Below are 25,320 nucleotides of genomic sequence, written 5' to 3'. Positions count from 1 at the left end.
GCTGTTGTACAAACTGTTTTTGTCGGTAGGATTACTATCGGCGAAATAAGAGTCAGTTGGTAGCACTTTTTCCACAGATCTAGTAATATGTGCCGTAATAATAATAATTTATTCTGTCAGAGTGCCACAAAACGTGGTGACAGGTCAACACACTTAAATAGAAAGAAAAATAAAATATAGAGACAATTAAATTATAATTAAACTACTATACAGGATGATTTGTTAGCTCACCATCAAACTTTGACATATGATAGCTAATCCAATTACCAAAAAAAATGTTAATGAACATATGTCCTATTTCAATTATTTACGAAATTATAACACTTTAAAGTTTTAATTTTTATATCATAATTAACTGCAACATTTTTTTTAACACATAAATATTACAAATATTGTTCAAAATTATACGAATTAAAGAGTTCTTCAGCCGAATTAAAATGTCTGGTTAATTTCTTATTTCAGTAGCAGCCATTTGTATTCTGTTTAATAACTGTTCTCGTGTGTTAATTTCCACTTGATACACAATTCTGAAGTTAGCTTTCGATTTGGCTGAAGCTTTGAAGATTCCTCATCGTTTTAATAAGGAGAAAGGTGTTGCCTGGAAACACTTTTACTACGATTTCATACAAAGGCATCCAGATATATCGCTGAGAACACCTGAGTCGACGAACATGATGCGAGCCGTAGGGTTTAACAAACCACAAGTAGATGTTTTATGATAACTTGGAAAAACTGATGACACAATACAAATTTCAACCTTCCAATATTTATAACTGTGATGAAACTGGCTCTGTGCATAAATATCAAAAAGTTCTTGCTCCGAAGGCTGTACGCTAAGTAGAAAAGCTTACTTCTGCTGAAAGAGGCAAAAATATAACAGTTTTGTTTTGCATGAGTGTTAACGGCCACTTCATACCGCCATTTTTTGTATTTCCTAGGCTCATGATTAATGTACCATCCGAAAGCGTAGGCGTGGCCCAGCTAAAAGGCTGGATTAATAGTGATTTTTTCCTACAATGGTTGCAGCTATTCACGAAACATTCACACCCGACGAAAGAGAGCCTTGTACTGGTCTTGTTGGACGGCCATTGTAGCCATAAGATACTGGCGGTCATCAATTTTTGGCGATAAAACAACATTGATTTGATAACCATACCACCACACACCAGCCATAAACTACAACCACTAGACAGAACATTCATGTAGCCATTTAAGACTACCTCCAACCAACGATGCGGGATATGGATCAGAGCAAATGTTGGATCTCGGACAACCGACTACGATATTGCTGGTCTGATCAATGAAGCGGCCACAAAAGTAGCTCGAGTAGATATTGCGATCTCTGGGTTAAAATGTACAGGAATTCATCCATTCGACAGACATATATTTTTTGACCTGGATTATTTGGCTGCAGCCGTGTATATATTCCAATATTCCACTAGAAGACCCAGGAACTTCCTCAAACACACCAGGTTACACCGGGGAAGTTTCCGTGTATTCCACTGATTTGGCCTTTGCTGGTAGCTCATCAACTTTCTGCGATGCAGAATTGTCTAACAATTTGGTGTCAGAAGAATGCAAAGGCACTCCTAAAAGATCTACTCACGAACCAACAATCAGCAGCTCCAAGCTATCCAAATATTGTCCAGATTGTTCAAAATTAATCCCCATTTCCCGATGCTTCCAAAAAACGGTCAGCGGCTCGGAGGAGTAAATGTGAAAAAACCGTACAAAATTACCGTTGAAGAAAAAGAGAATGAAAAGAACGCTAAAGACAAAAAGAAAAGATTTGGAAAAAGAGTTAAAGCAGCAATAGGCGAGAAGGGGAAAGAAACCAAAGGAATAAAAGTCAAAGGAAAAAGTGGAAAAGCAAAGAAGGAACCGTTAATTGAAGTATCTGACATTGGAAGAACTATTTGCGAAGTGTGCTTAGAGGACCACAACGAAGACTGGATACAGTGCTCCAGCTGTAAAGGGTGGGCTCATGAAGAATGTGCAGACACCCCTGAGTGTTCAGAGAGCTATATATGCGATAGATGCAGGATGTTTTGAAAATGTCCGGTACTAAGTGCTGCTTGCAGCGATTGCAGTTTTTATTACCAAAGTTACAACATGTGGTTCTAAGTATGCTTACGCAGAAGATACATTTTTGTTCATTTATTTCGATCTTAAACTTTCTTTACGTAGTTAATTCATAAATAAACTTACATTATGTTTTTATTTTCTGAAAACCTTAGATGTCCGCCACTAGGGGACTTCCCGCTACTATTTCAAGATTTAAGATGTTATAGGTTAACCTATACGGTAACCATACACGGTTTTATATAAACCTTGGTAACCTTATACAGGGTGATTCACATAAGAACCGACACAGAGCAGAGACATTTAGAGGACAATAAATTAAGATGATTTAACGTAACGGTTTTTATGTGAAATAAGAATCACCCTGTATATCAGGCGCATAACTGTTTTATCTGCACTGCTGAGTACCCGATAAGTAATTCTGCCGATAATGTCACCGACAAAAATATCTATACATTGTAATACAACAGAAGCTAACTTATCGGCCAGATAACGCTGTCGGAATGTTTATCGGTATTTTGTACAACCGGCCCTAAATCTATTCGATAAAAATTCGGAGGATATGCTTCCAGTAAAAAGGTTTGGACATCTATGTTATATTTTTTAACGCGCATTTCCAGTTCACAACAAGTTTGAAGTGAACTTCGAACTTGTTTCTGAAGAAGGGGTTGCACCATGGCATCCGAAACGTCAAACATTTTTTCAAAAGACTAGTGAAGTATAGTGTTAGCTCTGGTGATAGTGCTACTATCAGTTCTAGTTTTAGTTTAATCAATTTATATTTATTCACACTTGAAAATTTATTTCTCAAAAACTTCCTTTTACTAAAAACAAGACAAATTCCAGATAAGTTTTCTAAATAATACATTTTTTAACACAAAAAATTGTGAAACTCAATACGACTAACAAAATTTAAACATTTATTTCCCAAAAATTATATATAATTTTTAAAAACAGTTTCTTACACTGAAAACTGGATACTTTTCTCTCCCTTATTCGTAAACTCCAGATTAATTATTCAAGAAATAAGTTTTTCGTGAAACTTAATTCCAAAACAAATTAGTGATGAATATTCGGCATTCCCTTCGGCCGAATATCCGGTTATCCGGCATATCTATCCGGCCATTATGGTTATAATTTCTGGTGCATTTCTGAAGTGATTGCGATATTTGAATAAAAATGAAATTAATAAGAAAGTTGATAAGATATGTCAACTTATTTGGATCCAAGATACAAAATGAACTTTTTTGAACTCTAAAAAGAGGATACTAATTGGCGATGTTTCCACAAGGATCCTTCAAGAAATGAATTTTATAGCGAATTTTGAAAATTATCGATGAAAATTAATATCGAAAATTTTATCAAAACTTCAAATATTGTTTTCTCAAAAACTAAAAGTTATTTTTCAAAACGGATTGGTTCATTGGAAAGAGGACACTTTTATTAACACTTTGGGAAGTTTTCATACTCATATTCCAAGAACTGGATTTTATACGAATTTTTAAAACTTAATCTGCGAAAATTGCAAAATTTGAAAAAATTGTCGATTATTTCAAAAATTTATTTCTCAAGAACTAAAACTGATTTTTCAAAACGGCTTTTTGCATTAAAAAGATGATACTTTCATTGATAATAGGTGATATTTCCACAAAGATCCTTCAAGAAAAGATTTTTATAGTGAATTTTGAAAGTTATCGATGAAAATTGCAACATCGAAAATTTGATCAAAACTTCAAATATTGTTTATTCAAAAACTAAAAGTTATAAAACGTGTTGGTTCATTGGAAAGAGGACACTTTTATTAACAATTTGAAAAATTTTCATACTCATATTCCAAGAAGTGTATTTTATACGAATTTTTAAAACTTAATCGGCGAAAATTGCAAAATTCGAAAAAATCGATCATTTAAAAGATTTATTTCTCAAAAACTAAAAGTGATTATTCAAAACGGCCTGTTGCATTAAAAAGAGGATACTTTAATTAATAATTGGTGACATTTCTACAAGGATCCTTCAAGAAATTAATTTTATAGCGAATTTTGAAAATTATCGATGAAGTTGCAACATCGAAAATGTTTTCAAAACTTCAAATACTGTTTTCTCCAAAAGTAAAAGTTATTTTTCAAAACGGGTTGGTTCATTGGAAAGAGGACACTTTTATTAACACTTTGGGTAATTTTCATACTCATATTCCAAGAACTGGATTTTATACGAATTTTTAAAACTTAATCGGCGAAAATTTCAAAATTCGAAAAAGTTGTCGATCATTTCAAAAATATATATCTCAAGAACTGAAAGTGATTTTTCAAAACGGCTTGTTGCATTAAAAAGAAGATACTTTAGTTAATAATTGGTGATATTTCCACAAGGATCCTTCAAGAAATTAATTTTATAGCGAATTTTGAAAATTATCGATGAAAATTGCAACATCGAAAATTTTATTAAAATTTCAAATATTGTTTTCTCAAAAACTAAAAGTTATTTTTCAAAACGGGTTGGTTTATTGGAAAGAGGACACTTTTATTAACACTTTGGGAAATTTTCATACTCATATTCCAAGAACTGGATTTTATACGAATTTTTAAAACTTAATCTACTAAAATTGAAAAATTCGAAAAAGTTGTCGATCATTTCAAAAATATATATCTCAAGAACTGAAAGTGATTTTTCAAAACGGCTTGTTGCATTAAAAAGAAGATACTTTAGTTAATAATTGGTAATATTTCCACAAGGATCCTTCAAGAAATTAATTTTATAGCGAATTTTGAAAATTATCGATGAAAATTGCAACATCGAAAATTTTATTAAAACTTCAAATATTGTTTTCTCAAAAACTAAAAGTTATTTTTCAAAACGGGTTGGTTTATTGGAAAGAGGACACTTTTATTAACACTTTGGGAAATTTTCATACTCATATTCCAAGAACTGGATTTTATACGAATTTTTAAAACTTAATCGGCGATAATTGCAAAATTTGAAAAAATTGTCGATCATTTAAAAAATTTATTTCTCAAGAACCAAAAGTGATGTTTCAAAACGGCTTCTTGCATTAAAAAGAAGATACTTTAATTAATAATTGGTGATATTTCCACAAGGATCCTTCAAGAAATTAATTTTATAGCGAATTTTGAAAATTATCGATGAAAATTGCAACATCGAAAATTTTATCAAAATTTCAAATATTGTTTTCTCAAAAACTAAAAGTTATTTTATAAAAGGTGTTGGTTCCTTGGAAAGAGGACACTTTTATTAACACTTTGGGAAATTTTCATACTCATATTCCAAGAACTGGATTTTATACGAATTTTTAAAACTTAATCTGCTAAAATTGAAAAATTCGAAAAAGTTGTCGATCATTTCAAAAATATATATCTCAAGAACTGAAAGTGATTTTTCAAAACGGCTTGTTGCATTAAAAAGAAGATACTTTAGTTAATAATTGGTAATATTTCCACAAGGATCCTTCAAGAAATTAATTTTATAGCGAATTTTGAAAATTATCGATGAAAATTGCAACATCGAAAATGTTTTCAAAACTTCAAAATTTTGCTTTGTCCAAAACTAAAAGTTATTTTTCAAACCGCGTTGGTTCATTGGAAAGAGGACACTTTTATTAACACTTTGGGAAATTTTCATACTCATATTCCAAGAACTGGATTTTATACGAATTTTTAAAACTTAATCGGGGAAAATTGCAAAATTCGATCATTTCAAAAATTTATTTCTCAAGAACCAAAAGTGATGTTTCAAAACGGCTTCTTGCATTAAAAAGAAGATACTTTAATTAATAATTGGTGATATTTCCACAAAGAGCCTTCAAGAAATGATTTTTATAGTGAATTTTGAAAGTTATCGATGAAAATTGCAACATCTAAAATTTTATCAAAACTTCAAATATTGTTTTCTCAAAAACTAAAAGTTATTTTATAAAACGTGTTGGTTCATTGGAAAGAGGACACTTTTATTAACACTTTGGGAAATTTTCATACTCATATTACAAGAAATGGGTTTTATACGAATTTTTAAAACTTAATCGGCGAAAATTGCAAAATTCGATCATTTCAAAAATTTATTTCTCAAGAACCAAAAGTGACTTTTCAAAGCAGCTTTTTGCATTAAAAAGATGAGACTTTAATTAATAATCGAAAGTGATAACAGCGACAGTTCTGTTAGTAATGAATGTATGATGAATTACAATGAATTACAAGCGAAGAGAAGGAAACTAGACGAAACTGCAACAAGAAATTTTATATATCGTATTGGGATTGTTACAAGGAGGTTGCTAATGATAAAAATAAACAAAGTTGTATTCAATGAAAAAAGTCCTATTGGGGTTAAACTTGATTATTGTCTGCAGTGTCCAACGCCTAAAAGAGATACTAATTCCTGTGAATGGTGGAGTACTAAGTAATAGGTTTTTAATATCCGATCAAAGCCGGATATTTGATAACTATCCGGTAATTGACCGGATTTTAAAAAATACCGGATAGTTGCCGGATATCCGTTTCATCACTAAAACAAATGAAACTGTAAAAAATGGAGCAACTTTGAAACTTTATTTCTTTCGCCAAAAAGTAAACACTTTTCTTTATTTTCTTTATGTGTGGAAATTCCAGATTAATTATCCAAGAAGTAAATTTTTCATGAATTTTTAAAATTATCTGCATTTATCTCATCTTTTTAACATATTTTTTCAGTAAATCTGATAATTTTTTTATTTAATTTTTTTATAAGCACGGTGAATCCGAACCTCGGTTAAATAGTCGGATATTTACGGATAGAATATTAAAAATAATCATATAATATAATATATTTTATTCATTTAATACATCAATCTTTACTTTTCACATTTTTAAAGATTGAAAAATTAAACTTGAAAATCAGGACATTCACTGTAAGGAATACAATCATTGGATTCTTTTGATCTCCTAATATATCCCGGTTTACATTGGCATTCTTGAACACAATTTTTGGTACAAATTTCATCTGTAGGTCCTCCACAATATCTTGGGCATGCGGTACCGCATTGATAATAAGTTTTGTCGCGTCCGCACCGTTGTACTCTACGACAATCTTTTTCCAAGATGCAATTATCCGAATCGATATACTCCTTAACATAACCAGGGGCACATCTACAACCGATTACACATTGCTCGGTGCAAATTTCTAAATCATCGCCTTTATTGCAATAATCGGGACAAGCCGTGTTGCAGTAACTAAAGACTTGATTTGCAAAACATTTCGGAAGGATTTCTTCTTCTGCTGCTGAAGCAACTGAAATAATTATTGAGTTTTTAATTTTAAAAATTTAAAAATTTTGATACTTACATGAGATTAAACCTAAAGTGAAAACTGCTAAAAACTTCTTCATGATTAATGGTTACTGTTGAGTGTGTAAGAAAGTAATGATTATTTCTTTTTTTTGCCGGGTATTTATACGTAATGTTATCTGAAGCACAAATACAGCCGTAAATTTTCCGCAAAAGCCATAAAACGTGGTGTTGCAGACTCCACGTAATTATTTATTTGTACTTGTTTGTATGCAAATTAATTTATGGTCATTTTTTTAGTTTACGTTAAGGTGTTGTATAATAAACATTAAAGTACTATATCAAGTGAGTTAATATTTGCTCCTTAGCTCTTGAATATGTGTTCTATAATTAAAAGAAGACAAAAAAGTGAATTCTAAAGTCACTATTACGAAGCTGTTTTTTAGTAAATTTGCAAAGAACTTTTATTTTAACAATTTGCAGTTTCAATTAGTATAAGAACATGAACAAGTCATCAAATTCATTTCTAATTGAAAGTAAGCAACGGTACATTAAGACTAAGCATTGGAGCGAAGGTTTTGGGTTTTGTCAGCTTTAGAAAACCACCATATTTATTCTACCATAGCGGAATACGACAAACACTTTTTGAAGCGATGTTCGGTGAGCAATAATTTCAGTTCAGTACAAAAAAAATAACAGTTCTATTTCATTAAAGAAAGAAACGCTTATATCGGAATACATCATTGCCAGTTGTTGCATATGCGAAAAAGAAACTTCAGGAGTCCACAAGTGTTATAGCTGTGTGCAGGATGTTCATCATGTGTACCTAGCGTATAAGTAATACCAACAGCATCAGTTTTATGTCTTCGGTGTGCAAAAAAAAACGATGATTTCAAATCAAGGGAAAGATGTCGAAGAATTGAAAGAGCAAGCAGTGAAAATGAAGTTTACATCTAATAAAAAATTTCTCGCATTGCGGTTGGAACATCAGTTACTGTGCCTGTTCCAAGCCTTGACAGGAGCAAAGGAGATGCGCGAAACTTAATTGGCGTAGTTTTGGAGAGAACAAACGATGGACTTTATAAAATTGGAACCAAGAAAGGAATTATTGCCTCGCTGTATTGGAGAAATCAAATTCAAGCGTGAAAGACATACTTTCGAAAATTCAAGACGTCCCAGAGATTGAATTCTTTCTGCGTCAAATTAGTAGCCAAAACTCTGCCTTTGGGGGCAAAGGGTTTTTGAAGTGTATTTTTCGGGTATTTCTGCCTGCAGCCAAAATGTTTGATATCCTCTTTTAAATTTCACTTTCAGCTCCTCATTAGTGTTAAGCTCGAGTAGCTCCTCTTGTAATACCACATTCTCCACTTCCGTTTCATCAAATGGATTTATGATCATGGTGGTATTTCCATCGTCAGAATATCTTCAAATCTGATTTTGAAGTAATCATGCAGGGCAATTAAATGTATGTCTGAATATCCTCATCAAGCCATTCTACCTGTGATACGTTTGAAAACTCGGAAAATTCGCGCCGACTAATATTTTGCTTCATAAATTTCAATTTTCCTACAAAGGCTGAAACTACACCCTTTGTATTTATTAAATTGAGGTTGTCCCCTTGTAATTGTAAGTTAATGGCATTAAATTTTTTGAACAAATCTGTCAAATACGCGATGTCTGCTTTCAAATTGATAAGGTTTTCTTTTTAATCTGGGTCTATACTTTCCAGAAACTCTAACACTGATTCAAAAAGTAAATAAAATCTTGTTAAACATGCACTTTTCGACAACCAGCGTACTTCAGTAGGTATATAAGAGTAATCGTTGGAACTCTTCATCATTTTCATCGCACAATTGTGTAAATAAACGCGTATTCAATGCATTGAATGCTTATTTTGTTAACTGCATTAATCGCAAATTGAAGTGCTGGGTGTAATCTATCACTCAAATTTTTCGCTACTAGATGTTGTCGGTGGATGACACAGAGAATTGGAGTTACCTCTGGTATAATTCTTAAGTTTCTACAAGTAACAGTCGCTGAGCTTCTTAAAATATTATCTGCCTACATTGATAGGCGAAGTCAAGCCAACATTTTAGTTCTTCACTATCGAAACCAGAAAAATGTTCGTCGATCCCCACTTACGAATTGTGAACCCCCGTTTTTTTGTCACGCCAATGTAGACCCCCGTCGAATTTCCCGTGGACCACTTTGGGAATCAATGGTTTACACAATTTCCCATATAATCTTACGTATTGTTATTTATTGTATGTTGTTCGTTTTTGTTTTCATTTACAAACATAGAGTTGTATTAGAAAAATTCCAATTCCGTTATTTTTATTGTTAGTTAAGAAGCCAAAGGGTACGCACACATAGACAGCTTGTTGATAACACTGATAGCAGTAAATAGTGTTTTGAATGTGCGCACCCTTAATTTGCCTAAACCAATTAGGCAAAGTCCGAAGTTCATTTACACTTTTCGGTCTTTGTCTGAGCCTCATTTGGCACACATAAGTTTGTCTAGTTGCATACTAGGCAAACCCCGAAATTAAAAGTTATTTCGGACTTGATCAAAAATGCTCGGGGAATGTGCGAAATGTCTAGTCAATCTTACGTGTGCCGGTGTAACGGATATTTCTGGTAACACATACATGTAGTTGATTTACAAATTCGGCTTGCACATTATCTAGTGTTTCAACAGAGATATTTCTAAAGCTTTCCCTTATTCTATTCTTCATATCTTCTTTCGTCGTTGGTATATTAGCGTATTCTTGGGTTTTGACGTATTCCCAAAGGAAGAAGTCGCTGGGTGATCTTGCTGACCACAGTATTGGATCTCCACGACCAATCCAATGTCTTCCATACCGAATATTTAAAAAGTTTTGAACGTCAAAGGGGAGACGTCACCTAGCGGTGGAACTCGGTGGATACAGTTCTGTACGGCGCGGAGAAATGTTTGACAAACATAAATTGTTACTAATGAACCAATAGAACATAATCCATAACCCATCTCAACCTAAATTTTTCAGGTTACTAGTTATTAAGTACGAAATCGCTGAATTTCAAAATTGATTATTTTAATTACTAAAATGAAAAATTCGTAGCTCGAAAATTGAAAGCGATGGAGAAATGTTTGATAAACATAAATTGTTGGTAATGAACCAATAGAACATAATCCATAACCCTTCTCACCCTAAATTTTTCAGTTTACTAGTTATTAAGTAAGAAATCGCTGAATTTCAAAATTGATTATTTTAATTACTAAAATCAAAAATTCGTATCTCGAAAATTAAAAGCGATGGAGAAATGTTTGATAAACATAAATTGTTGGTAATGAACCAACAGAACATAATCCATAACCCTTGTCCACCTACATTTTTCAGGTTACTAGTTATTAAGTAAGAAATCGCTGAATTCCAAAATTGATTATTTTAATTAGTAAAATCAAAAATTCGTATCTCGAAAATTAAAAGCGATGGAGAAATGTTTGATAAACATAAATTGTTGGTAATGAACCAATAGAACATAATCCATAACCCTTCTCAATCTAAATTTTTCAAGTTACTAGTTATTAAGTAAGAAATCGCTGCATTTCAAAATTGATTATTTTAATTACTAAAATCAAACATTCGTATCTCGAAAATTAAAAGCGATATAGAAATGATTCATGAACATAAATTGTTGGTAATGAACCAATAGAACATAATCCATAACCCTTCTCAACCAACATTTTTCAGGTTACTAGTTATTAAGTAAGAAATCGCTGAATTTCAAAATTGATTATTTTAATTACTAAAATCAAAAATTCGTATCTCGAAAATTAAAAGCGATGTAGAAATGTTTGATAAACATAAATTGTTGGTAATGAACCAATAGAACATAATCCATAACCCTTCTCAACCTAAATTTTTCAAGTTACTAGTTATTAAGTAAGAAATCGTTGAATTACAAAATTGATTATTTTAATTACTAAAATCAAAAATTCGTAGCTCAGAAATTAAAAGAAATGTAGAAATGTTTGTTAACATAAATTGTTGGTAATGAACCAATAGAACATAATCCATAACCTTTCTCAACCTAAATTTTTCAGGTTACTAGTTACTAAGTAAGAAATCGTTGAATTCCAAAATTGATTATTTTAATTACTAAAATCAAAAATTCGTATCTCGAAAATTAAAAGCGATGGAGAAATGATTGATAAACATAAATTCTTGGTAATGAACCAATAGAACATAATCCATAACTCTTCTCAACCTAAATTTTTCAGGTTACTAGTTATTAAGTAAGAAATCGCTGAATTCCAAAATTGATTATTTTAATTACTAAAATCAAAAATTCGTAGCTCGAAAATTAAAAGCGATGCAGAAATGTTTGATAAACATAAATTGTTGGTAATGAACCAATAGAACATAATCCATAACCCTTCTCAACCAAAATTTTTCAGGTTACTAGTTAGTAACCTAGTGATTGACGCAGCTCATGTAGCTGTGGGTCATGGTGATCATGATAGAATGTTAAGAGAGACATCAAAAAACTATGCCAATATCACAAAGGAAATGATAGGCCTCTATTGATCAATGTGTGATGTTTGTCAACAAAAGAAGACAAAAAAGAAAAGAGGGTTAGTTTCAAAGCCAATTCTTCCTTCGGAAATGAATAGCAGATGCCAAGTCGATTTGATTGATTCCCAAACACAACCAAACGGGAATTTTAAAGTCATTCTGATTTACCAAGACCATCTCACAAAATTTGTTCTCCTTCGTGAGTGAACATCAAAGAGGACTGAAGAAGTGGCTTATCATTTGAATGACATATTCCTTTCGTCGTTGGTATATTAGCGTATTCTTGGGTTTTGACGTATTCCCAAAGGAAGAAGTCGCTGGGTGATCTTGCTGACCACAGTATTGGATCTCCACGACCAATCCAATGTCTTCCATACCGAATATTTAAAAAGTTTTGAACGTCAAAGGGGAGACGTCACCTAGCGGTGGAACTCGGTGGATACAGTTCTGTACGGCGCGGAGAAATGTTTGACAAACATAAATTGTTACTAATGAACCAATAGAACATAATCCATAACCCATCTCAACCTAAATTTTTCAGGTTACTAGTTATTAAGTACGAAATCGCTGAATTTCAAAATTGATTATTTTAATTACTAAAATGAAAAATTCGTAGCTCGAAAATTGAAAGCGATGGAGAAATGTTTGATAAACATAAATTGTTGGTAATGAACCAATAGAACATAATCCATAACCCTTCTCACCCTAAATTTTTCAGTTTACTAGTTATTAAGTAAGAAATCGCTGAATTTCAAAATTGATTATTTTAATTACTAAAATCAAAAATTCGTATCTCGAAAATTAAAAGCGATGGAGAAATGTTTGATAAACATAAATTGTTGGTAATGAACCAATAGAACATAATCCATAACCCTTGTCCACCTACATTTTTCAGGTTACTAGTTATTAAGTAAGAAATCGCTGAATTCCAAAATTGATTATTTTAATTAGTAAAATCAAAAATTCGTATCTCGAAAATTAAAAGCGATGGAGAAATGTTTGATAAACATAAATTGTTGGTAATGAACCAATAGAACATAATCCATAACCCTTCTCAACCTAAATTTTTCAAGTTACTAGTTATTAAGTAAGAAATCGTTGAATTCCAAAATTGATTATTTTAATTACTAAAATCAAAAATTCGTAGCTCAGAAATTAAAAGAAATGTAGAAATGTTTGTTAACATAAATTGTTGGTAATGAACCAATAGAACATAATCCATAACCCTTCTCAACCTAAATTTTTCAGGTTACTAGTTACTAAGTAAGAAATCGTTGAATTCCAAAATTGATTATTTTAATAACTAAAATCAAAAATTCGTATCTCGAAAATTAAAAGCGATGGAGAAATGATTGATAAACATAAATTCTTGGTAATGAACCAATAGAACATAATCCATAACCCTTCTCAATCTACATTTTTCAGGTTACTAGTTATTAAGTAAAAAATCGCTGAATTCCAAAATTGACTATTTTAATTACTAAAATCAAAAATTCGTATCTCGAAAATTAAAAGCGATGGAGAAATGTTTGATAAACATAAATTGTTGGTAATGAACCAATAGAACATAATCCATAACCCTTCTCAACCTAAATTTTTCAGGTTACTAGTTACTAAGTAAGAAATCGTTGAATTCCAAAATTGATTATTTTAATTACTAAAATCAAAAATTCGTATCTCGAAAATTAAAAGCGATGTAGAAATGTTTGATAAACATAAATTGTTGGTAATGAACCAATAGAACATAATCCATAACCCTTCTCAACCTAAATTTTTCAGGTTACTAGTTACTAAGTAAGAAATCGTTGAATTCCAAAATTGATTATTTTAATTACTAAAATCAAAAATTCGTATCTCCAAAATTAAAAGCGATGGAGAAATGATTGATAAACATAAATTCTTGGTAATGAACCAATAGAACATAATCCATAACCCTTCTCACCCTAAATTTTTCAGTTTGCTAGTTATTAAGGAAGAAATCGCTGAATTCCAAAATTTATTATTTTAATTACTAAAATCAAAAATTCGTATCTCGAAAATTAAAAGCGATAGAGAAATGTTTGATAAACATAAATTGTTGGTAATGAACCAATAGAACATAATCCATAACCCTTCTCAATCTAAATTTTTCAGGTTACTGGTTATTAAGTAAGAAATCGCTGCATTTAAAAATTGATTATTTTAATTACTAAAATCAAACATTCGTATCTCGAAAATTAAAAGCGATATAGAAATGATTCATAAACATAAATTGTTGGTAATGAACCAATAGAACATAATCCATAACCCTTCTCAACCAAAATTTTTCAGGTTACTAGTTATTAAGTAAGAAATCGCTGAATTCCAAAATTTATTATTTTAATTACTAAAATCAAAAATTCGTATCTCGAAAATTAAAAGCGATAGAGAAATGTTTGATAAACATAAATTGTTGGTAATGAACCAATAGAACATAATCCATAACCCTTCTCAATCTAAATTTTTCAGGTTACTGGTTATTAAGTAAGAAATCGCTGCATTTCAAAATTGATTATTTTAATTACTAAAATCAAACATTCGTATCTCGAAAATTAAAAGCGATATAGAAATGATTCATAAACATAAATTGTTGGTAATGAACCAATAGAACATAATCCATAACCCTTCTCAACCAAAATTTTTCAGGTTACTAGTTATTAAGTAAGAAATCGCTGAATTCCAAAATTTATTATTTTAATTACTAAAATCAAAAATTCGTATCTCGAAAATTAAAAGCGATGGAGAAATGTTTGATAAACATAAATTGTTGGTAATGAACCAATAGAACATAATCCATAACCCTTCTCAATCTAAATTTTTCAGGTTACTGGTTATTAAGTAAGAAATCGTTGAATTCCAAAATTGATTATTTTAATTACTAAAATCAAAAATTCGTATCTCGAAAATTAAAAGCGATGTAGAAATGTTTGATAAACATAAATTGTTGGTAATGAACCAATAGAACATAATCCATAACCCTTCTCAACCTAAATTTTTCAAGTTACTAGTTATTAAGTAAGAAATCGTTGAATTCCAAAATTGATTATTTTAATTACTAAAATCAAAAATTCGTAGCTCAGAAATTAAAAGAAATGTAGAAATGTTTGTTAACATAAATTGTTGGTAATGAACCAATAGAACATAATCCATAACCCTTCTCAACCTAAATTTTTCAGGTTACTAGTTACTAAGTAAGAAATCGTTGAATTCCAAAATTGATTATTTTAATTACTAAAATCAAAAATTCGTATCTCCAAAATTAAAAGCGATGGAGAAATGATTGATAAACATAAATTCTTGGTAATGAACCAATAGAACATAATCCATAACCCTTCTCACCCTAAATTTTTCAGTTTGCTAGTTATTAAGTAAGAAATCGCTGAATTCCAAAATTTATTATTTTAATTACTAAAATCAAAAATTCGTATCTCGAAAATTAAAAGCGATAGAGAAATGTTTGATAAACATAAATTGTTGGTAATGAACCAATAGAACATAATCCATAACCCTTCTCAATCTAAATTTTCAGGTTACTGGTTATTAAGTAAGAAATCGCTGCATTTCAAAATTGATTATTTTAATTACTAAAATCAAACATTCGTATCTCGAAAATTAAAAGCGATATAGAAATGATTCATAAACATAAATTGTTGGTAATGAACCAATAGAACATAATCCATAACCCTTCTCAACCAAAATTTTTCAGGTTACTAGTTATTAAGTAAGAAATCGCTGAATTCCAAAATTTATTATTTTAATTACTAAAATCAAAAATTCGTATCTCGAAAATTAAAAGCGATAGAGAAATGTTTGATAAACATAAATTGTTGGTAATGAACCAATAGAACATAATCCATAACCCTTCTCAATCTAAATTTTTCAGGTTACTGGTTATTAAGTAAGAAATCGTTGAATTCCAAAATTGATTATTTTAATTACTAAAATCAAAAATTCGTATCTCGAAAATTAAAAGCGATGTAGAAATGTTTGATAAACATAAATTGTTGGTAATGAACCAATAGAACATAATCCATAACCCTTCTCAACCTAAATTTTTCAAGTTACTAGTTATTAAGTAAGAAATCGTTGAATTCCAAAATTGATTATTTTAATTACTAAAATCAAAAATTCGTAGCTCAGAAATTAAAAGAAATGTAGAAATGTTTGTTAACATAAATTGTTGGTAATGAACCAATAGAACATAATCCATAACCCTTCTCAACCTAAATTTTTCAGGTTACTAGTTACTAAGTAAGAAATCGTTGAATTCCAAAATTGATTATTTTAATTACTAAAATCAAAAATTCGTATCTCGAAAATTAAAAGCGATGGAGAAATGATTGATAAACATAAATTCTTGGTAATGAACCAATAGAACATAATCCATAACTCTTCTCAACCTAAATTTTTCAAGTTACTAGTTATTAAGTAAGAAATCGTTGAATTCCAAAATTGATTATTTTAATTACTAAAATCAAAAATTCGTAGCTCAGAAATTAAAAGAAATGTAGAAATGTTTGTTAACATAAATTGTTGGTAATGAACCAATAGAACATAATCCATAACCCTTCTCAACCTAAATTTTTCAGGTTACTAGTTGCTAAGTAAGAAATCGTTGAATTCCAAAATTGATTATTTTAATTACTAAAATCAAAAATTCATATCTTGAAAATTAAAAGCGATGCAGAAATGTTTGATAAACATAAATTGTTGGTAATGAACCAATAGAACATAATCCATAACCCTTATCCACCAAAATTTCTCAGGTTACTAGTTATTAAGTAAGAAATCGCTGATTTCCGAAATTGATTATTTTGATTAGTAAAATAAAAAATTCGTAACTTAAAAATTAAAAGCGATGGAGAAGTGTTTGATAAACATAAATTGTTGGTAATGAACCAATAGAACATAATCCATAACAGTTGTCAACCTAAAGTTTTCAGGTTACTAGTTCTGGGGAGAGAAAAGTTTTTGGAGGAAATTTTGCAGAGTGAAAACAAAAAGTCTTCTCATTATAATGTGTTATCAATAGACGAATATGCGGATTTGGTTAAACAAGTAGAAGATGCGGAAAAGTTGGAAAAAAGAAGAATGAAACGATTTGTTGTTTTGAAAATTGGTGATGTGAAAAAACTCATTGCACGGTGTGAAGAGAATATAAAATACTTTCTTCCAGCTGATGAACTTTATGATGTGATTGACGCAGCTCATGTAGCTGTGGGTCATGGTGATCATGATAGAATGTTAAGAGAGACATCAAAAAACTATGCCAATATCACAAAGGAAATGATAGGCCTCTATTGATCAATGTGTGATGTTTGTCAACAAAAGAAGACAAAAAAAAAGAGGGTTAGTTTCAAAGCCAATTCTTCCTTCGGAAATGAATAGCAGATGCCAAGTCGATTTGATTGATTCCCAAACACAACCAGACGGGAATTTTAAATTCATTCTGATTTACCAAGACCATCTCACAAAATTTGTTCTCCTTCGTGAGTGAACATCAAAGAGGACTGAAGAAGTGGCTTATCATTTGAATGACATATTCCTAACTGTAAGGGCGTCGTGCATTCTTCAATCTGATAATGGCAGAGAATTTGTCAATAATGTTATAAGTGAACTCGCAAATCCTTGGTCAGAACTGAAAATTGTGCATGGAAAACCAAGGCACAACCAAAGTCAGGGTTCCGTTGAACGTGCCAACCAAGACATTTAAAATATGACAAGTTCTTGGTTAAAGAACAACAATTCGACGAACTGGTCGGAAGGATTAAGGTATGTCCAATTCATGAAAATTCGAGCTTACCACTTTGGCATAAAACAATCACCTTACAAAGCATTATTCGGAATCGAACCGAGAGTAGGACTTTCCACTTCCTCGTTGCCTCAAGAAATCATAAATAATATTCAGGATGAAGATGACCTAACAGTACGAAGACAGTGATGATGATAACATTGTGAAAATTTAGAAAAACAAGCTAAAGGAATGAAAGTTTCCTTTGACATTCTGCATTTAGAAGTTTTTAGATGTGGGAGATATTAACCAGAATATCGAAATATTTTTAAGGACTACAGCCATAAAACATTCTGTTGGATCAGGGCAAGGCTTCGTGAAATGCAGTTGCATGAAAAACTGCAAACAAAATGCAATTGTAAGAAAAACAAAGTACTTTGCAATTCTAAGTGCCTCCAGAGTAAACCTTGCAAAAATAAGTAAATAAGCAAATTACAGATAAGGTGATTTCTGTGGATGAATATAAGTTGATCTAGTGATAGATGTGAAATTACTGATTAGTTAATAAATTTAAGGTTTGTTTTGGCATCAGTACAAAATAGTTGGTTATTGTCCTGCGCATGCGCAGTAGGTTTTGCGCGTTCTGACAGCAGTAATTTCAGATGTCCGTTTACTAATTGGTTGTTCTAGCAGTAAGAAATTGTAGTCGGTAATAGTCTACCAACTGTGCGAACAATTCTTTCAAACCTGACAGTTTGTGACATGCGCTAAAGGTTGTTTTTGTAATACTAGTTTCTTTTTCTTAATTGTCAAACTACAAAATGATTTCTTTCGGTGAATTAGCAAGCAGTAGTGCCTCTGAGGATGAGTTGAAATTGCTAATGAGCAACCAAAAAAGATTTAAAAACAAAAACTATTTTGAAGAAACAGTTTCCACGTATAGCGTTGAGATCTTCTTTGGGCATTTCCGAGTGAGTACGAAGGTTCCTTCCATTGATTATCCTGATTCATATATTCGATACAAGTATGACCGTTAGTAATTTGTAGCTCTGTATTTGTATTAATGCTTGTTAATTCTTAAAATGCAAGTAGTTTGTGACAAAAACTATAAATCCAAGATTTGTATGTGGACTACCCTGGATCTGTGCACGACAGTCGGGTCTTTAGATCTTCTACATTAGGTCATAACTTGGCGGAAAAATGCAATGATTATTACATATTAGGTGATAGTGGATATCCTTGTTTGAGACATTTGCTCACACCATATATTATAAAGATTTTGGACAGTTGTCCCCAATTCAAAGAAATTACAATAAACAATTGTCAAAAAACCGGTATGTGATCGAACATTGCTTTGGAATATTGAAACAAAAATTCCGTCAACTGTTTCATTTAAAATTAAGAAAAATTGCTGATATGGTCCATTTTATTCGAAGCTGCTGTGTTTTACACAACATCGCAATAGAAGATCAATTGTTGTGTAATGAAGAAATACAAAATGATATAGTAGGTATCCCACAACAAAGGTATGCCAATAATTAATGAAGCGATAAATAATGAAGCGATAAATGGTAGACATGGTATTAGGATGCGAACTTTTGTTGCAAATAATATTTTGAGACATTAACATCATGTAATTTAGTTATTTAATTTATTAAAATTCCAAAATACCTTTTGACTACTTTTGGCTTTTGAAGGGTTGACTACCAAATGGGAAAATAAAATGTTTTCATGTTTTTTTATAAATGGAATTTTGAACCATCAGGAGCATATCCCTAGTGATAGTGGTAGTTCCCTAGTGATTAGAGTGACGACAATCCACGTTTAATAAGAGAAGATCATACTCAGAGATCACAGAAAATTAATGTATGGGCTGGTGTTATGGGAGAGAATGTAATTGCTCCATTTTTTTTTAATTAAAATTTGGACGGAGACAGATATCTGCAACTGTTAGAAAATCAAGTGGTTCATAGTGTACGTGCTGTATGCCCTAATGGTATTGACAATAAGTGGATCCAACAAGATGGTGCGCAGTCCGAGACATTTTAAGCCGTACGTTTCCAAACCGTTGAATTGGTAGAAGAGATGAAATTGAGTGGCCACCACGATCTCCTGATCTAACACCACTGGATTTTTTCTGTTGGGGGTTCCTGGAAAGTAGAGTTTATGCAACAAAACCAGAATCAATAAATGATTTGGAAAACGTCATATTTGAAGAAACTACCAATATCACTATGGATATGCGCCTGATGGTTTGTGAGCGTTTGGGTCATTGCGAGACCGAAGAAGGTCGACAAATTCAACATTTGTTATAAAAATCGTAATAAACGTGCAAAAAATATGAAAACACTTTATTTTCCCATTTGGTAGTCAACCCTTCACAATTCTTGAAAGAATTAAGATATAGGGTTTTGGTTTATGGTGGTGTGTTTCTTTCTCTCTCCATTACCTTTAAAATAAGTTTAAGAGTTTTAAGAGTTTTGGGAAACCCTGTATATTAAATTATAGCTTAAACATTCTAGTTTATGATATGATATAAAAACTATAAATGACAAAATTTTCAAAAAATCATATTAAGTGTTTTTTATGAGTAATGGTATATGTGTGTAAACATTCGCAATGCACTTTCCAAACATTACAACATTTTTAGTAACCATGTTTTCATTTGTTTTGTGTTACCTTGCCAAAATTTAAAAAAGAACATTGTTATTTTTATTCAATCATCATTAATTATATAGGCATACAAAATAACCAAGTAATTGTTAAAGAGTCGATAGTTAACATACGAGTTATAACGTGTATGTTAAATTGTAGCTAAAAGATTGTAATTTATGATATGATATAAATGTTATAAGATAATATTATTGAAATTTCCAGGAAAGACATTATTAAAGAGGAAATTGCCGAATTTATAAATCAAAAATAATACAAAATTTTGAAAATGATATCAACTGTGTCATGATAAGAATTATGATATTATAAGTATATTAAATTGTAGCTTAAAAGTTCTAGTTTATGATATTATATAAAAACTATTAAATAAGACTTGATTCCATGCGATTTTTTCTTTGGGGATACCTTAAGAATGAGGTGTATAAGCACAGACCATTTCGGGATACCTACCATCTTGAGAACATTATAAAGTAGTGGTGGAACGGATATCCGACAACTATCCGGTATCCGACCTATCCGGCCATTTTTTAAAATCCGGTCGGATGCCGGATAGTTATCAAATAACATAATAAAAACAATTGTCCCAAGGAACATCTTATTAAACCATGGAGCACCTACATTGGGACAAGTTTCAGGTATTAATATGACGAAAGCAATAGGTAGGTATTTATACGAAGGTATCACCTTTAATAACTTTTAAATCCAACTTGACATTAATATTAAAAATTATTTAACATTATATATGATGAAAAATTTACTTCAAATATAATTGTTTGTCTTGTCAATGAGCCTTGAATGACCGAAGGTGGAAGCTTTCCAATAATATCTTTTATGAGGACATCACACAAAACGTTCCTGTTATACTCCACGTCAGTCTTCACGTAAGTCTTTTTCATCTTGACAGTTTGATATTTTTTGGTTTGTCTCTGTCTGCTCTGATATCGCCTTCATATGAAGAGAAGAATGATATATGACATATGAAGTGTTAAGTCTAATCTCTCGGTCAGTCTCGAAAAACTTGGTTATTGAAGGGATGAATGCTCGTCACCTGAAATCCTTTTTCAATATTCTCTTTAGTAAAAGATTTACTAAATGCTTTTCCTATACTCCAACAATATCATATATGGTAATTGATTTTCCAGCATGTTTTAGTAGTCAGCTGTTTAAGGCAGTATTATAAGAGGATTTGTAAGGGCCAAACACTGCACTCATTAGACCATACAGATCCTTTTGGAGCACCAATAAGCATGTGGGACTTGAAATGTACTCTGGGAAAAATCAACATTGGTGTCACATGATTACCAATGGCATTAACCGCAACATAGTAATGTTAATTCCTCTTTCACCAGATGTAACACTTCCTATTTGCTTATTGAAAAAAGATGATATAGTCTGCCGATTAAAGCTGGTGGTTAATGTGGTTTTTATGAGCAAATTCAAACGCGAGTGGAGTTCTTCGTTGACGGAAAACACCTTTTGAGTATTATTTTTTGATCTATAAACATAGCCTTTATGTATTATTTGGATTTCTCTGTGCATTATTCTGATTTTGTGACCGGTGTAAGGAGACATGACGAAAAAGAATAGTATTGGAAATTCCAAACATTTTAGCTGTGGTTCACACTTTTGCATTATTATCTCTTTGCAATGTGCCAACATCTATTGCAGGCCTCGTTTTATTTTGCTTACTTCTAGGCATTTTCTGGGAAGAATAACGCTATTACTTAACATTATTACCAAAAAAATAGATAACAACACTTAAATATACAATTATAATTATAACAACACATGAATGTACAATTACATTACAATATAAAGTAATGTGCTGGAAACATCTCCTGTAATACTAGGAAACGTATCCTGCGGAATGAATTATCGAAACAGTGAGTGCATAGAGAAAGAAGAAAATTTATTAAATAGTGATACGGATGTGGAATCATTGAATACTAGTTTGAAAATCTAAAGGAGCTAAAGGAAAAACTGTCATTGCTCTTTAAAAATGATAATTAAATTATATATCCAAAGCATTAATTAAATTATTAATTTTGTAATTAATTTTGTTTCATACTTTGCATGAAATTGCCAGTCTGACCAGAGCTCCGTTAAAATATATGCGGATGCGGATATCCGTTACATCACTAAAATTTAATATTTCAATTTTAATACTACTCCAGGTATCAACAATCCTTATCAAGTCTATTTTTATATAAAGTATTTAAATATGTAATAAATAAAAAGCATAAGTAGCGAGCATTTTTATTAAATACATACTTCTATTATCAAATTACCTTTTTTATGTATCTAAGATACTGGTTACTATGTTCCAAGAAAACAAATATTTATTTTTTAAGTAACATTATTTCTGTATGTAACAATTGAACCAAATAAAAAAAAAACTGTATTTTTAAAGATTTTGATATGATATGTATATTAAATTGTAGCTTAAATATTGTAGTTTATGATAGCATATATAAACTATAAGATAATATTATTGAAATTTATAGGAAAAAATTATTAAAAGAAAATTGTCAAATTTATTAATATTTATATTATTTTTATATTTATATTTCTTTAAAAAAAATCCTAACTATATGATTTTTGTGAATAGTTTCGTCCCACAACTACATGCTACGATTAAAGTCCACAAAATATAAACTTTCTATAACTCACCCAATATTGGTATATCTGATAAAATACCGGATAAAGGCATTCCCATGGGTAGTCCCTGAGTAATTTTGTAATATTCATCATCAAATGTGCAATAATTTGTTCAATTATATGATTAATTATTTTATTAAGTTCTTTAACTATGTTATCATTTAAATTTTTAAATTTTTGAACAGTTTAATCCTACAGAACATTTGTCTAACTTGTAAAATGTGTTTAGCGTATATATAGTGACTTTAATATTAATTTTAATAAGTAATAATTATGAAGTTGAGGTTGATTACAATGTTGGTTTCTTAAATTTTTGACTTTTATCTCTGAAGATGGTTTTTTAAACCGAAACCAGTCTCAAATCTCGAATTTCAAATCTTCTTAACGATAATACTGGTAAAATGGATTACGTACTTAATTATAATCATATCAACAACTTTTTAACCCTAGTATTGGCATTCTATCAATATTAGAAATAACAAAATTTTCATAATAATAACAATTGTTTTTATGATGAATTTTTAATACTACTACACCTAAACTCATTATTTCAAAACCTCCATAAGCTATTAATTTTATTCCTTTTATACTTATGTTATTGTTAATTTGCTTAATTTTCTCAAATATTATTTTTGGAATTATATTTACTTCAATTCCCGAATCTAATTTGAAATTAATTTTATATCCTTCAACATTTAATTCTTTTTTCCAATATTTATTTATACCAACTGAATCACAATAACTACCGTTTTACAACAAGACACAAAATGATTTAATCTTTTACATTTTAAACATGTTTTACCTTTAGCAGGACAATACTCAAATTTGTGCGAATTTCGACCACATCTCCAACATTTTTTTCTTTCCTCCGACTGGTTTGGCATTTCTTTTCGTTGACCTTGGAACCGTCTTGATTTTATTTCTTTGCGTTTTATTTCGTGTTTAACATTATTTTTTAAATTATCTATTCTTTCTTCTGAATAAATTTGTTTAACTTGTTTTCTTGATATTTCCGCTATTCTGAATGCTTCTACCGCTTCTTGTAATGTTACATTTCCCATTTTCATTAATTGGTGCTTAGTGTCCCTATCATTTGATTGTAAAACTATTTTATCTCTTAATGCTTTTTCTTCGTTAGTATACTCGCAATTTTTAACTAATGTTTTTACTTCTGTTAAAAACCCGTAAAATGATTCACCCTCTTGCTGAGTTCGAGATTGAAAAATATGCTGCAAAAACCTTTCCGGATAAACTAGCGAAAATCGTTATACTCCAGAACAAATATTTAATGCCGACGAAACGGGATTGTTTTGGAAGAAAATGCCCAAAAGGATTTACATAGCAAAATCTGAAAAATCAGCTGGTGATTTTAAAGCGGCCAAAGATCGAGTGACGTTCTTGTTATGTAGTAACGCATCTGGTGATAAAATGTTAAAGCCTTTGTTAATCAACAAATCGCTTATGCCACGAGCATTAAGAGTAAGAACATTAAACAACTTCCAGTCTATTTCATGGCGAATAAAAAGGCATGGATTTGTTCCTGAAGTCCTGAAATATATGGAAGAAGAAGGTTTGGAATTCAAAATACTTTTGCTCGTTGATAATGCGCCCAGCCACCCAGTGTTGGATCATCCAAATATTCAATTATTATTTTTACCGCCTAATACTACCTCGCTGATTCAGCCACTCATGTACTACATAAAGCAAACGTTTAAATATATTTTAGATTCAGTGGAAGAAACAAATTTGACTGTTTTGGAAGCATGGAGAAAGTTTACAATTATGGATTGCATTACACTTGCTTCTGTTGCCATTAAACAATTGCGCCAATCAACCTTGTTTGTTGGATAAAAATATTGCCAGCTGTGTATTCTGAAATTATAACTCTATCAAATACAATTGGTGGCAACGGTTTTAACAACATTCAAACAGCTGATATTGATGAATTGATGCGAGAAAGCCCTTTGGATGAAGATGATTTGATCGAATTTATGACAATTTGTGAAAATAAAGAAATCGATAATGACAAGGTAGAAGATGAAGTTCAGCTATTAACGGCTGATTTAATTCGAGATGGCTTGAAATTTGCTACAAATATGGAACAACATTTGAAATTTGACATTGAAATTTCAACGTAGTCTTAAGTTATGTGTAGCTGGATATGGAATAAATCTTCAAGTTTATGCGTATAAGTTGAGAATCACCCTGTATGTACAGGTTGGGCAAATTTGGGTGTTATTATAGGCTATCTCAGAAACTATAAGAGATACGAAAAAAGTAGGTGCCATGTCCCGGTCTCTTTCTTCGAGACTAACCCAATCCTGCAAAT

The 25,320-nt window shown here is 30.9% G+C and overlaps 1 protein-coding gene across 1 annotated transcript; it reads right to left on the bottom strand.

Annotated features, from left to right (window-relative positions):
* Positions 1 to 6,912: 6,912 nt before the first annotated feature.
* On the bottom strand, positions 6,913 to 7,565 carry LOC111424663 (serine protease inhibitor swm-1-like). The gene is made up of 2 exons (XM_023058288.2): positions 7,411 to 7,565; positions 6,913 to 7,356 (listed from the first exon to the last, which is right to left on the bottom strand). Exons 1-2 carry the CDS (start codon positions 7,451 to 7,453, stop codon positions 6,950 to 6,952), a joined length of 450 nt encoding a protein of 149 aa, XP_022914056.1. The 5' UTR covers positions 7,454 to 7,565; the 3' UTR covers positions 6,913 to 6,949.
* Positions 7,566 to 25,320: the final 17,755 nt, after the last annotated feature.

The sequence above is a fragment of the Onthophagus taurus genome, chromosome 5, assembly GCF_036711975.1.
Source record: "Onthophagus taurus isolate NC chromosome 5, IU_Otau_3.0, whole genome shotgun sequence".
Lineage (NCBI taxonomy): Eukaryota > Metazoa > Arthropoda > Insecta > Coleoptera > Scarabaeidae > Onthophagus > Onthophagus taurus.
This window is presented reverse-complemented; position numbering and strand designations above follow the sequence as displayed.